Source organism: Canis lupus, chromosome 18 (genome assembly GCF_003254725.2).
Source record: "Canis lupus dingo isolate Sandy chromosome 18, ASM325472v2, whole genome shotgun sequence".
In the NCBI taxonomy this organism is placed as follows: Eukaryota; Metazoa; Chordata; class Mammalia; order Carnivora; family Canidae; genus Canis; species Canis lupus.
The window spans coordinates 32,599,673-32,615,870 of NC_064260.1; the positions used below are offsets into that span (position 1 = coordinate 32,599,673).

At 41.7% G+C, this 16,198-nt stretch overlaps 1 protein-coding gene across 9 annotated transcripts in view; it reads left to right on the plus strand.

Moving 5' to 3' along the window:
* The window catches only part of SLC1A2 (solute carrier family 1 member 2), a 152,334-nt gene that overhangs the window by 107,454 nt on the left and 28,682 nt on the right, over nt 1-16,198 (plus strand). For all 9 annotated transcript variants that reach the window (XM_025452471.3, XM_049096279.1, XM_025452468.3 and 6 more), the window contains 3 exons: nt 645-771; nt 9,489-9,722; nt 14,776-14,970. In XM_025452471.3, coding sequence (XP_025308256.1) covers nt 645-771; nt 9,489-9,722; nt 14,776-14,970 — 556 coding nt within the window. The remainder of the gene's footprint in view (nt 1-644; nt 772-9,488; nt 9,723-14,775; nt 14,971-16,198) is intronic.

The window sequence follows — 16,198 nt, forward strand, 5'->3', positions numbered from 1 at the left end:
AGCTGGTTAAATGCACACAAACTGGGTCAGTTGGGGTTTTCCAACTGTTTTGGATTTCTCATTGCTTTCCATTTGATTTTTCAACATTCTTCCTCCTTCTCACATTAGGCATGTAGCAGTAGAAAAATTCTTTCATGGTCAGGATTTTCCTACAGTGAAACATACCAGCAACACATGATGTTGGGATAACACCAAACTAATGTAGCCATAACCCTGGCAGACACTTTATTAGCTAATTGGTCTCTGCAATTCTAATGTGAGCTCCAAAGTTTGCATGATAATCCCCAAGTCCCAACAAGCCTTCCTTCATTAACCTATGTACTATGGAATCTGCTTACCTCTGATTTCATAAGTGAGGAGGAGAGAGAAGAGAGTGCTTCTGAGTTTGGAATAAAATGGAATTCGTTTTCCTCAAGGAATTAACACCGCTGACAGTTCAACTTGCTCTTGTGGGAAATGTTAAGGGATGATTATCTCCCGGCATAATTATCCGGGAGAAAGGTTATTTTCCGTGTGAAATCGAATGGCTAATTCAAAGGGCAACAGGCAGGTGAGAAGGTGGCTCCCTATGTCGGGAATGGTGAAGGAGGGAGAAGAGAGACATATTGTGTAATCTGTCCTGTGTAATGTGATTCGCCCAACAGGTCTGATAGGGTTTTTCATTGCTTTTGGCATCGCCATGGGGAAGATGGGAGAGCAGGCCAAGCTGATGGTGGAGTTCTTCAACATTTTGAATGAGATTGTAATGAAGTTAGTGATCATGATCATGTGGTAAGTGGCCTTGTTCTTACTTCAGTGTGGCAGGGAGTGTCCAAAGGTCTGGGGGTCCTCGGAAGATAATGGAACCTTCCTAGCAGGAGAGAGTGGGTAACCATGGACCAAACAAAGGGCTCTCCTGAAAATACTTTGAGAAAGGAATGAAAATCTCTTTTTGGAAGCTTCCCCTAGAAAATGAGTTGAAAACTATGGCACATCCTTGGGCCAGATCCTTTCTACTACTTGTGTAGCGTGGCCTACAAATTAAGAGTGGGTTTTATGTTTTTCTCTTGCTGAAAGATAAAATCAAAAGAGAAAAATATTCCACACACATGGAAATTATATGAGATTCGGGGCCCATAGATAAAGTTTTATTGGCACGCAGCCACACCCATTCATTCACATCTTGTCTAGGGTTGCTTTGTGCCAAACGGCAGAATTGAGTATCAGTTCTGACCGAGACTGTGGAGCCTGCAAAGACTGAAGTATTTACTATTTGACCCTTCACATAAAAAGTCTACTGATCCCTGCCAGTGGGAAAATAAAAACAACAAAATTCAAAAGGAGAGATAAGCTGGAAAAACCAACTAGTGGTACTGACACTGAGCAGTATCAGGAAACACCAGGATAAGTCCAAGATACCAGGGATGATATGACGTGATCCAGGGAGTGTGGAAGGACCACTACTCTAATATTCTGGTGTTCAAAAGCAATTTATGGAATGCTCATCACTCAGAAGGAAAAAGAGGCCATTTCCAGGCCATGCAAGGGAAAGTGAAATCACAGAGGAAACATTAGAGTTATAAATGCTCTTAGAAATGTGGTTCTAGCCTCTAGTTGTAGAGACAGGGAATCTGTCTCTTGTCTCTTCTCTAGAAGAGAAGGCTGTGGCCCAGAGTCACTAAATCTTGATTCTTAAACAACATCATGATCATTCTAATAATAAAAGCTATCAATTATTGATTTCCTTTTACCTGCCAAGAACCACGATGAGTGCTTAGTACCTATCCAATGGAGTCTCAATAACCCTGCAGAGATGGCATCATGACTCTCATTTCCCGGAACAGGGAAATGAAGTATATTGAGTTGAATTAATTTGCTTAAGATGACGTAGCTAGAGGGAGAAGAGCTGGGGTTCCTGTTGATTCGCAATCCTTGATGCGTAAGTGGGTGGCTTTTTTGTTTGAATTATCTAAGCAATACTGTACTCCACTTCATTTCGTGTCTGCTTATGGTCAGTGGCTCTGAAATCTAGGGCAGTTCAGGAGAGCATGAGCATCCACTCCCTTATGAAGGAAGCTGTATTGCCTGTAGAACCTTCTAGTGTCCCATACCTCTCAGATGGAAAGATTTTTACATGCATTTGTACTAGACCTCTATGATGGTCTGGTATGCCTGCCTAGAAAAAGAAAAAAAAAAACATTATTAATCTAAATGACATCGTGTCCTCTCTGTCACCAAAATTCTGGATTAGAAATTCCCTGTCTCTACGTGTTCCCATCCTGCCCCCCTCCCTAGTCCTCCTCTGATCTTTTTTTTTTTTTTTAAGATTTTATTTATTTATTCATGAGAGACACACACAGAAAGAGAGGCAGAGACACAGGCAGAGGGAGAAGCAGGCTCCATGCAGGAAGCCGACATGGGAATTGATCCCGGGTCTCCAGTATGACACCCTGGGCTGAAGGTGGTGCTAAACCGTTGAGCCACCCGGGCTGCCCCCTTGTCTGATCTTTTAGGTCTATGTGGTGCCCTCCACTAAAATTCTACCTTTTTTTTCTCTTCTTCCTTTCCTTGGCCCCTGCCCCCGCTTTACAAGGGCAAAAATCTGTTCTTGATTTATTTTTTATCTCTACAGAACCGAACATTGTGATGGGCTGCTAGTAATTTCTTATTAAAACTTCAGGAGTGAGCGGGCTAGCGGAAGGCCCCAAGGTCTCAGATCAAGAAGGTGTTCCTCATGATTTCATGAACCATATTTACTAGATTTGGCTGGTTCAGATCATTGCTTTGTTGTACTTTTAAAATATGGATAGGATGCTGGTAAAATAATGTGTGTGTGTGTGTGTGTTTATTGTACTGGTTCTTCAGCTTCCCAGGCAGTCCTAGATTTCTGAATATTTCTTTTGTATAAAAATTTAAAGTCATACACAGTGTGATGCTCTAAAAAATCTGTTTAGAGTCTTTTCGATCCATCTGAGCTTGCTGAGGACTTAATAAATGATAATACATAAAGCAGAAATATGCCTCTTGATAGTAAACATTACCATCTGCCCTGGTCTCCTGGAATGTTTAGCAGGACAAGCATCCTTGCTCTAAAAATACAGTTCGTATTTCTGTCTCAGGATGCCAATGATGTGGACAATGTCATTTCCACTGAGCCCATGGAGGAAAGGAATCTAGGAGATGAGATGAATCATGGGATAAAGTGTGTGCTCACTTCTCCGCAGGGATGAAGGGTGTGGATCAAGGTTTCCTGTTCACTGAAACCAAAACTCCTAAAGATTTAATATCAAATCCCAGGAGATGCAGAGCAGTTATGAGTCAGGATAAGGCCTATGGAATGATTTCTGACAGCTGTTCAGTTACCTCATCTAGACAAACAGTCAAGAGGGTGTTACATGACATGAGATGCCAATTCTACACATTTCTTTCATTCTTGAGCTACCTTGTCACCATTGGGTAACGATGTGTGTGAGAGTTTTGGGTAAAACAGTCAATTGCTCTTTAACTGACCCGCTCTTTAACTGACCCCCTCAAAGCTTAAATGGCCAGGTCTTTTGTATTCTTCTCTGTGTGGTAGTAAGAATAGTGTAATAGTAAAATATAACATTGCAGAGACGACTGTTATTCTAATAATAATTATTACTGAATTATAACGTAGTTGTTAAATTCTTGCTATATGCTTAGTACCATCTCAGTTGTTATGCTATACCTATTTATTATTGAGGAACTAATTATTATTATCATAATTATCATTAAACCGTAATTAAGATTTGCCAAATTCCTGCTATATATATATACTTAATAAATACTATTCCAGTGGCTTTACATATATTAACTCACTTATTTATCTCAATGTTACCTAACAAAAATAGACACTTTTGTTAGCCCCATTTTCCAGATGTGAAGACTAAACACAGAGGTTAACTTGCTCAGCATCGCATGGCCTAAGTAATGGGAATTGTGCAGGAGTGGCGCCTTATTCAGCTTCTGTCTGACTTCACACTGGAGTGAATCCAACTGATCCTTCTATTACCAACTGTGTGACTCTAGGCGGGTTAGACACATTCTAAACCGTACATTTTGACCTGAATGGATTGATCATAGGCTCAACGTCCTAAGGTTGCTGTGAGAATTGAGTGATATTGGGACTAACACTTACAAAGCATTTCTCATGTGCTGGGACCTGTCTAAATACTTTCTATGAACCACTATTATGATTGTTATTATTTTGTGGTTGCCATTAATTACCATTACAATTATCAATGCAATCCATATTTTTTGTTTCTCTGTGTTCATGGACTCTTCTTTAAGAAGCGTACAAGGCCCTCTGATTCACCAAAAAAGAGAAAAACCCTTAATTTCAGTATGATTTTCATATCCCCATTCCTTGCAAATTTCTTTAAAACATTTTTTTCAGTCTGAAAATCTAAACAGAAAGTAAAACTTTACATAATTTCACCACTATAGACACACAAAGTGAGAAGTGCGATCTCTACTCACTCTTTCAGTTCTCCTCCCTGTTAACTGTCTGACACCATCCATCCATCCATCCATCCATCCATCCGTTCAATCATGTATCCATCCATCATTCATCCATACATCCATTCTTTCACTCCATAAATATTTTTTGAACCCCTCTTATATGCCAATAACAATTTTAGGTCCTGGTGATATAAGGGTGAATAAGACAGAGAAAAATTCAGGCCCTCATGGAGCCTATGTTCTATTGAAAGGAAAAGAGAGAAAGAATAAAAGGAGAATAAAGAATAAAAGAGGGAAAGAATAAATAAGAATTCAGACAGGAATCAGTGCTACAAAGTCAGTAACCAGGACAGGGGGGCAGAGAGTGATGGGGGATGCAAAGTATGGATTAGACTCTTTCCAGAGGATCCAGGAGGGCTGTCTAGGGAAGCGACTTTTAACGATGACCTGAAGAATGAAAAGAGAAGAAAATAATTTGTTCCAACTGGGTGACGGGCACTGCGGTGGGCACTTGATGGGATGAGCACTGGGTGTTATTCTATATGTTGGCAAATTGAACACCAATAAAAAATAAATTTATAAAAATAAAAAAAAAAGAATGAAAAGAGGTAGCTCTGTGAAGAACTCACAGGAGAATTTTCCAGAGGGAGGAAATAGCAAGTGAAGGGTTTTCGGGGGTCAGAATGAAGATCTAGAGTAGCCACAATGTGATTGGTGGGTGAGGGGAGTGGAAGGCTGTGGAGTTGGGAGAGGAGGGCAGGAAGATGACTCCATAGGCCCTTGCAGGCTACGGTGATGAGTTGGGGTGTGTTTACTTGCTAAAGGAAGTCCCTGGGGGGCTACAAGCTTGGAGGCTCTACATGTTCATTTTCCTTCTATCCTGATTAAAAGTTCTAATCCACACATAGTAACTCTCAGCAAAGTCACTCCTTGGATAACCAGACCACCTGTCTCTAAGTGGACTGGGAAAAATGGAGATTTGTGTTACTTTTTGAGCCTGAATACAGACAATACCTTTAGGTAACTCTTAGAATGTACGTTTAGCTCTTTATTGACAGACTCTTCCATTTCTTAGTTCTCATGGGGTCTGTCCCAAACTGGCAGACTAGTATTGCTATTGGAAACCAATAGCAGGGATCCCTGGGTGGCGCAGCAGTTTGGCACCTGCTTTTGGCCCAGGGCGCGATCCTGGAGACCCGGGATCGAATCCCACGTCGGGCTCCCGGTGCATGGAGCCTGCTTCTCCCTCTGCCTGTGTCTCTGCCTCTCTCTCTCTCTCTGTGTGTGACTATCATAAATAAATTTAAAAAAATTAAAAAAAAAAAAAAAAGGAAACCAATAGCAGTGAGGGACGCAACCAGAGTGACTTAGGCAAGACTGAGAAAGTCCCTCCACTAATCTCCATCTACGTGTCTGATCTACCTTCTGTCCCGTGGCTAACTGTCCTGAATTAATTACTTTCATGAGTTAAGACAAAAAGGCTCGAATCTGTTGGAGCTAACTAAAGGGTTTCTAAATGCTAAACAAGTAATATCTGCATTTCTTTGGTTGTAGAGCACATTTTATCCCTTGAAACATTGGTTTCCAAACACATCAGAATTACCTGGACAACTTGTTTAAAATATAAATGCCCCCAAGTCAGCTCCAGGAAATTCTAACTCAATAGATAACGTGGTGGGCCCAGGGAATCCACATTGTTACCAGCCAGGCCAGGTTGATTCTGAAGCTGGTGTCTGTGGATGCCCAGGGACAGTGAGGTCTGGGTATGTTAAATTCTGTGTACGAGTTTGTTCGTGGAGTAGGGAGCAGCCTTGGGAAAGGCATCTCGGTGGGAATCTGAAGATGACAAGGACAGAGGTACAGAGTGGATGGAGGCAAGAAAGGAGGCAAGAAACGTTACTGGTCTAGCAAGTAACGTTGACATCAGTACCCAGGGCTGCGGATACAAGCAGCCCAAAGGCAGTGTGGAAGGCATTCTCTCTCCCCACTCTGCAGTCATGTCTTTCATTTAGAAACTGGTCCAATAATTACTGGGCACCATTTGGCTTCAGAACCTTGCTGGAGCCCTCAGTCTCTTCATGCACTGCGGTTTATGGCTTCGATTGTTTGCTTCATCTCAGAAACTTTACGTGGTGACCTTGAATCCTGGGCATTTGCCCTTTCCTTTCCATGGAGTGTCATTTTCAATGATAATTACATAGAGACCCAGGAACTCAGAAGCTCCAGCTCTTGAGTAGAAGCTTAAGCCACTCATTTTGAAAACAGGTGCAGAGAAGGAAGTAATGGCCCTAAAAGATGCCACAGAGGACAAAGTCTCTTTCCTTGCTCTAATTAATGCTCACTCTAGTTCTGGAGACCTAGGTGTTTGGGTTAACTAGGGCCCCTGCTTGCCATATTTATTTACCCTAACACTCTACCTTCTGGCCTTTGAGTAACACTCTCCATTGACTGTAGGAACTCTCGTTTCTCCCAGTGAGCTGAGTGCTCTGGAGGTTACCTGTTTCTTCTCTCTGATCCATTAGGCTCTGGCTCAGGTATGTTCTCCAGAGTGACTGTATGGCTGGTCTTGCTTGGGAAAGAGCCTTGAAAACACTTTTTCTTCATTCTGCAAATTGCTTGTCCCAGAAGAGCAGGAAAATTGAATGGCTCATGTTTATGTTTTTCTGGACATCTTTAAAGGATGATTGGTGCTTGGGAGTGAACTGATCTCTTGGTTTATGAAGACAAATGCTTGTTGGCTATATTGGAAAGTGCATTGTGCTGTTACTTACAACCCCCTGGGACAAAGACTTGGCACCTCAGACTACCCCACTGATCTAGGAGATGCTGTGACAATGGACACACCAGGAGAGTGTAAAATGGCAAGAAAGCCAAGGGTTTGAGGACATAGTTCCCTTATGTCTGCAGAAACGGCCCTCAGATATTGCCAGCATTTATCCCAGGGAAGATGTGGAGGCTACAGGCTGGATACTCACCAAGGAAGAAAGCAGCTATTCTACGGTTTTCACTAAGTATGGACAATTATAAATCAGTTCTTTCAGAAGGTTCCTCTTGACAAAATATTTTGCTCATAAAATCCTCTGCCATCGGGTGGCAGTAGTCTGTGAACTGGTTTAGAAAGCCTTGTTAACTCAGACTTGACTCTTTAAACAAGGTGGGGGAGAGGACATGGTGTACATGTGTGAACACAGAACATGCAAAGGATTCCTTGGTCAGCAGTCAGAATGGTGCTGACAGGGACGGGGATGGGATTTTGACAGGACACACATACGCATGCTCGAAAATGCAATCCTTGCAGCCATCCCATGAGGTTGGAGTTAGCCTAAGCCTTGACTTGTACATCTATAAAATGGGAATAAGTCACTAACCCGGGTCATGTAACTGGTAAGTGACCGGACAAGCTCTGTGTCTTATGTAATTGTGTATATAATTCTCATCTACCCACATCTTTTCTTTATCCAGGAAAGGGCTTGCTTCAGGCACAATTGCAAAAAACAAAACAAAACAAAAAAAACACAAAAAAACAACCCCCCCCCCAAAAAAAAACCCCCACCAAATCTGGCTTGGCGTCTATCTCTGTTTCCTGACTCCTTCCTCAAGCTGGGAGCCTTATCTTGGGATGTCATTTCCCCCAGTCTTTTTCTCAAATAAGTTCATAGGGATGCCTGGGTGTCTCAGGTCATGATCCCGGGGTCTTGGGGTCGAGTCCAACGTTGGGCTCCCCACAGGGAGCCTGCTTCTCCCTCTGCCTATGTCTCTGCCTCTATCTCTGTGTCTCTCATGAATAAATAAATAAAATCTTTTAAAAAGTCAAATAAGTTCATAATTCTTACTAAGGGATCAACTTTCCCACAAACATTTTTATTTCAGTCAGAAGGTGTCGCAGGCTGAGCAAGTTTCTGCTCCAACACTAGAAGATTGGGCAATAGAAAAAGGATGTTGCCCAACATGGGAAAAATACACTCAAGATGAGAGAGCGTGGTTAGCGTACTTAAGAGTGAGGACAACAGTAAATAGTTTCCAAGTTCCCCATCAAACAATAATAAGATAGACATATAAAATAAGATACTACATAGAATAAATTGGTACATGGTAAACTGTCGGCTTATCTACAAAGAGCAACAATTGCTCATTAAAGGAAAGTGGTCTGGCTGGGTAAGGGAAAAACAACCCTTGGAGTGTCACCAGCCCTGAGATTGTTCTCCTCCTGTTTCCTGGTTTTGTGGTCTTGGACTGGTTATTTGACTTTTTCTGAACCTCAATTTCCTCGTTTGCCAAATAAGAACAATGATACCTTGATTTCAGGGTTGTGGTAAAAATTAGATGAGGCGATATGTGCAGAGCTCTTACTGTAGTGCTTGAGACACGGGGCATGGTGGCCAGCACTCCTGTTACAGTAAGTATGGAAAAAAACACTTTCAGACTTAGAAGTAATAAAACCACATTTCTTTAAATGTAGCCCCCAGCTCAGTTTTCTTGTTTTGGCAGGTGTGTGTGTATATGTGTGTGTGTGTGTGTGTGTGTGTGTGTGTCTCATATTTTAATAAACTTTCTATCTTCCAAGGCAAATACAAAGCAAATTTAGAAACACCAGCTTCCAGCTTGGTGAAACTCTTAATGAGCTTTCTGGGAAGCTCACAGTGGATTCCCAGTTTTCAAGTTGGGGGAACAGGGAAACCAAACTAAATTCTCAAAGAATCTATGCCTCTCAAGCTTGGTGCTTACCTGGGAGATGATAAAGCTAGTGTCTGTTACTCCTAAAAATCATCTGGGCAACAGAGCTCACCTTTGGAGTTTCCAGCAGAACAGGGGCCTCCACATCCATTGAACAGATTTCAGATCGTGCTGGTAAGTCTGAAGTAAAATATAGCAACTGTCGAATCTCATGGACTTCCTCCAAGCAAAACTCTTTGTACAGAAAAAGCAAAGGGCTTTCCTCAGGGTGTGGTACAGGTAAAGCCCAGATATAAGCTGTGAATTCCATAAGGATCTCTTCAATGTTTTTTTTTTTCTTTTATGTTTTTCAGGTACTCTCCCCTGGGTATTGCCTGCCTAATTTGTGGAAAGATCATTGCAATCAAGGACTTAGAAGTGGTTGCTAGGCAACTGGGGATGTACATGATCACGGTGATTGTGGGCCTCATCATCCATGGGGGCATCTTTCTCCCCTTGATTTACTTTCTAGTCACCAGGAAAAACCCTTTCTCCTTTTTCGCTGGCATTTTCCAAGCTTGGATCACTGCCCTGGGTACCGCTTCCAGGTAGAGAATACAAGAAATCACCTTTCTTTCTCTCTGCTCATTCCTTTCCCATCCTGCCACTTCCTCTTTGCAAAAGGCTTTCATCACAAAGTTCAATGAGAACATGTTTCACATATTATTAAAATATTCTGAAAAAGGTGGCAAATGCTTTGTATTTCTGGCTCCTAGGAACTTAGAAGCTTTCTGATGAACATTTTTGCTGATATGCAACCATCCTGGAAACATCTCATATTAATTTCCCAAACAGATGCACGCTGTTAATCTGCATGCCTAACTTGCCACATGTTGTATTGGTTTAGTTTTAAATGTTTTCCCAAAAGGATGTAGCAGGATGTTAAGCTATTTAAGAATTTCTCCCACCTGTGATTTGAAAAATGCTATCACAAAATATCACTCCATTGGAGTTATTTCTCAAAAGTAAGTAGAAAAAAAAATGAGCTTTTGTTTGGTAAACATATTAGGTGAGATTTAAAAAAGAAAAAAAAAAGAAAGAAAAAACAAACACACCCAAAGTCAGTCAAGTCTGTGATCTCTGCATGAACCCCTCATGGACCATTCTTCCCCACTGATTTTGAGAAAATCAGGTTGGCGTTGGTTGAACTTGACACTGAGAGTCTGTTCCTTCTTCATTAACTAAGCTCCCGGGCATTTGAAGCCAATGAGGATTCCAGAGATATGCAGAGAAAAAAAGAATATATAATTTTGGATATCTTGGACTGAATTAAGCAAAAACAAACAAAAACAAATACCTAAGAAACACCTGGCTATTTAGAATTTCAAAGACTGAAGAGTTTTATTGTCTTAGCCTGTACTAGTCATTGGTATTTCTGCACAAAGCTAAGACTGAGATCATGAAGCCAGTGGCCGAGAGGCAAGCACACTGTGCAGCCCCTAGCTCAGCATTGTCTCGAGTCACAGGTTGGCACGTCCTTGTTGTCGAGCCTGTGACCATGCATTGCCAGTGAAATGGCCACAGCATGACAGCCGTTCCAAGGCTACTTACTCAGCAGGCAGTCAGGTTTTCCTTAAGTGGCCCGACAGGACGATAATGGTGACCACCTGAGAACCCAAATTTGTATTTCCATTTTGCCAATCAATGAGATTTTGGTACTCGTAGAATATGAGATTTCAGAAGATGCTAAAAAATATCTAACTCCGAGGGTCAAGATTCTGCATTCAGTTTCCCAAGATGAAGGGAAACACCTTGAAGTTGCCTTTTTCCTTCTTGGTTTTATATATTTTATATGGCTATGTATTTCCAAACATAAAGATCCCTTCTCTTTGGAGAAAACGTAAGTCTTTTTTTTTTTTTTTTTCCCAAAGCAATCATGGTTCATTTTACATTTGTTTTCTGGTTATGAATGTGGTATTTACTCATCGTGAAAAAGTTCAGACAGTAAAGTTTTGAAGAATAAAATGAACATCACCAGTTATTCTATTGCCCAGGGATAATTAATAGTAACCCTTTCAGTGAATCTTAACAGTTACGTATTGTTTCCAGTTTTTACTACGTGTAGATGTTGTAAACTGCTATTTTTCACTGGTTGACATATCATAAAAGTTCTATCAATATAGATCTTCCTACTGTCCTTAAATGGCATAATACTACACTCTGGGTGCTGCAGTACAACCCCACCTCCACTCTGTGGTGTACAGTTAAGACGTGTCTATTAAGCAGGGCGGGACCAGCATCCTTCTTTTCTTTTTTTTAAATACATTTTTTTAAAGATTTTATTTATTTATTCATGAGAGACACAGAGAGAGGGGCACAGACATAGGCAGAGAGAGAAGCAGGCTCCATGCAGGGAGCCTGATGTGGGACTGGATCCCGGGTCTCAAGGATCACGCCCTGGGGGTGCTAAACCACTGAGCCACCCTGGCTGCCCAGCATCCTTCTAAATACATCTTGGCAAGCTTGTCTGATGATCCCCTCAGGCTAAATTTACAGAAGTGGAATTTCTGAATCCAATGGTAAACATACCAACTGTTTTAAAAACATGCCACCAGATTGCTGCTTAGAAAATTCGTTAGTGTATGTCCTCACTAACTGGGTGTGAGAGTGTGCCTTTTCCCACCTACTCACCAGCCCTGGATATTATCAGTCACTTTAATACTTTCCAATCTTACTGGTGAAAAATGATCTCATTGATTTTGCATTTCTTTGATCACTAGTGAGGGGAAACATCTCTTGGTATTTTTATTGATCATCCTCCCCCGGCTCCCCCACCCTGCAAATTGTTAGTGATGGTCCTTTCCTGTTGGGGAATTCATCCATTCTTGATTGGCCTTTAGCTGTCTTCATGTATAAAAATATTAACTCATGTGTCACATGTTGCAAATGATGTTCCTCTCCACCTAACACTTGTCTTGAAAAATTTGTCTGCCTGGCATATGATGTTCCTTTCCACCTGACACTTGTCTAAAAACTTTGCTATGCTTTGCACCCTGAGTTTTAATTTCTGTATTATTGAAGTTGTCAGTGATTTCATTTAGTATTTAGAATTTTGATTTTTTTCCCCCCTCAGGAACCGCACCACCAAAACCTATAAAATATTACTTTATATTTTCTTCCAATATCTTTGTGGTTTTGATCTTTAAGTCTTTCAAAAATATCATTATCTCTCCTTTGAATGACTGGACAGTTATGCCAGCATGTTTATAAGACAAGGGAAATCCTAAAGGCATATGAATGGCCCAAGTTCATATTTAAATCAGACAAATGCTTGGGTTGTTTGGCCAAGGCCACAGAACTAGACCCATTTCTCCTGATTACCCTGTATTTCAAGTGACTTTAGTCTTTGGTTAAAATGTGGCTTTTGCCTGGATGTGGAATTTCTTTAAAAAAAAAAAAAAACACGTAAAAAAAATGTGGCATGAGTCATACACTAAGAACTAGCTCTGCCATTATGACCAGAGGGAAAAAACACAAAGCCCCAGTACAGCCAGCTAAATATACTTTCTACCTCCTTAGACCTTGGACTAAAGGGGAAGTGGGAGGGGTTGACTCTCTTTTCTCAACAGGCTGGTGTCAGGGAGGATTGATGGAGGGTGTGGACTGGGACTCACCTCTCTGCATCCTGCAGACATCAGTTGAAACTCCTCTGGAAAAAAAAGGGGGTGGCTATCAAGTATCTACTAGTTATTATTAGCAATTTTTAAAACTGTCATATGGTCCCTGAGGCAGGAGCAAAAAAACAATGTCAGAATGTTGGAACCGGAGGAAAGAGTTAAAACTCTCAAGTACCAGTCTGGATTGATTGGGTATATATGGATTTTTAAGACACAAAGCCTGTCCAGTAAAGAAAGTGAGAATATTTTCATGACTTACCAACTATTTTCTCCAATCTATTTGTCTGAAGTCCTCTTGATGACGTTTTGGGAAAATGGATACAATAATAAAAATTAACATATTCCAGTCCTCCTAGAAGTCCTCCCCTTAGATTCATACATTTAGAATCCCAGCCACCAACTACAGCTGTCATTTCAGACTAGTCATGGTGTCCTGGCAACCCTTCAAAGGGGTCCTAAGAAAGGGTGGGGTGGGGTGAGGTCTCATTAAAACAGCTGGGACAGCCAACAGGTATAATGACCCCAACTTTTCTCCCTGGGTTTATAAGGTTTTAGTAAGGAGAGGTCTCCAAACATTCATTTCCTCTTCTTATGTGAGACCATGGAGAAGGCATGAGACCCCTGAGCTGAAATCACAAAGAATGTTCCCATAAGAGGACTCTGGCTTCCATATGGTAGTTACTGGGAGCCCGTGGGCCAGTGGTTTAATAAGATGCAGACTTAGCTGACCCTCATTTTAGAGCTTCTGGTTTCTGTTTCTGAGTAGGCCCTGGAATCTGCATTCTATTTAGCTTCTCTGAAGCTGATGGCTCTCTCCCACTCTCTGGGAAACTGAGGCCTCTGGCAGGTGTCTGTGTTAAGCTTGGCAGGAGCCCTAATTCTGACCAGTAGAAGGAGGGAACTTGACTAAGACTGTCAGTGCATGGTTGGAAAAGGTATGTCTGCATCTCATTCACTTTGCTAAGGTTTGAATAGATTAAAAAAAAAAGCCCCCCAAAACAAAACAAAAAAACAAAACAAAACAAAACAACCAAACCCCAAAGAGAATGGACCACAAAGCATTCACATGGCAGTTTGGGTGTTCTGCATTTCTTCCCATATTACTTAAATTTTGAAGCAAATCCACCTACTTTCCCATGTGCCTCTCTCCACATGGAAATAATATTTTGGCTGTCAGTAACCCTTATCCTTACAGATCTCTTAATTTAGAAGACACTTGAACATGTCAGGGGTTCTGGCCCTTGAGGCTGGGTCATGGGGTCATGAATTCCTCTCCCAGGCCTGGGATGAGCGGTGGTGGAGTCACTCCATCTTTACTGGGTCTTTGCTTAGCTACAGAGCACATGCTTTTTGCCCTATGCCATTGCAAGACTGTACAGTTGGCCAATGACCATGTATCAGGGACTAGACTGTCTCTGAGGGTCCCTAGTGAATTGCTAGAAGCTCAGGTTCAGGCTAAATGGTGTTTAACATGTTTGTCCAGCGTTCTCAAAATTAGTTCAGGGCAATCCATCCCAGAGGCTGGATGCAGCCCATGTAGTCATCTTGTTGGAAAGTGTTCCTAGCATGAAATTATGGGTCATTCAAAAATTCCTCATTCCATTTCACTGTTGACAGCTTATTGTTTTCTGACACATTTCTTCTTTTTTTGCAGCTCAATTAATGTGGTCAATCAGATGGTCTTTAATATTTAATCCAAGAGGGAAACACTGATCAAAGGAAAAAGAATTTGAAGCTCTAAGTTGATCTCAAAAACCAGGACCAACAAAAAGAGCTTGCAGCCTATGAGCATCTTAATAAGATTGAATTTGAAACTCTAAACAGCTGGTCTTTAATTTGGCTCCGGACACTGCTTTCTGCAGGTCACGCTGCTTGATTGGAACAAAAGAACAAACATTTTGTGGTGGCATTCCAGATTGTGTTTTGTCCTGCTTCTCTAAAGTGGACATGAACTCGTCTCTTCCTTTCTCTCTTTGTTCCTTAGTGCCGGAACTTTGCCTGTCACTTTCCGTTGCCTGGAAGAAAATCTGGGGATTGATAAGCGCGTGACCAGATTTGTCCTCCCAGTGGGAGCAACCATCAACATGGACGGCACAGCCCTTTATGAAGCAGTGGCCGCCATCTTTATTGCCCAAATGAACGGTGTTATCCTGGACGGAGGCCAGATTGTGACTGTGAGGTGAGTGGAGTGTGGGTGGGGGGAGCATTGAAATGACTTTTTGCCCTGCCCCCTTTCATACTAACTCCATTTGACGGGGCCATTTGAATTTCAGTTTCCCTCGTGGAAGAATGATGAAGGAAATAACACAGAAGAGGAGCTATTGGCAGTCTCAAAGGGAAAATATTATGACAGGAAAGAAGCAGGCTCATACTTAGGCCTGTTTGTAGCGCACATGTGAAATTGCTTTGGAAATCTGTTATTATTTGATTTTTTTCTTAAACAATCCTGTGATGTTGCAAGGCAGTTATGTCTATGCCCATTTAATAGATGAGAAAGCACAGGCTTCAAGGGCAGGGTAGTTTGTCCAAGGCTACATCATTAATAATGAGCCAGGAGGGCTGTAACTGGGGACCATGTCGGCTGACTCTGGATCCACTTTTCCTCTCATTAAAATATGTTCCCTTCAGCATTTTCAGAGGATGATGGCAGAAATGATGAAATGCTGGGAGAGATTTCTCAATACAAATTAAACCATTTTATTACAAATAAACCATGAGTATAGATCCACATGTCTTACTAAATCTATTTTTACCATATGTATTTGTTCTTTAAGAAATTCAGGAAGAACACTTTCCTAAGAGGTCATTAAAAACACATTACTTCTCTGTAAACTTAAAGATCACACCTACTTGCATATATTAATTTATCTAAGCCTTACAACCACCCTATGAGGTATGTACTTGTCTTAGCTCAGGCTGCTGTAACAGAATATCATAGACTGGGGTGGGGTGGCGGGGAGGCTCGAACAACAGACAATGATTTCTCATGGTTCTGGAGGCTGGGAAGACCAAGACAAAGGTAACTGGCAAATTCAGTTCCTGGTGACTGTCCTCTTCCTGGCTAGCATATGACTGCCCTTCTTGCTATTTGCTCACCTGGCCTTTTCTTGGCATGTGGAGAGAGAGAGAGAGAGAGAGAGAGAGAGAGAGATTCCAAGCTCTTGTATGTCTCCTCTGATAAGAGTGCTAATCCCTCATGACCCCCCCCCAGAAAGGCCCTGTCTCCAAACACCATCACATTGGAGATTGGGACTTCAACAAATGGATTTGATGCAGGGGACACAGCTCAGTCCATAACAGTACTTTGGGAGGGTGGGGAGGAGCTCAGTTTCCTCGTTGGTATATTGGGGACAATAATTATACATTCTAGGGGGTTGAGAGCATTGTACCTGGGACATAGTCACCTG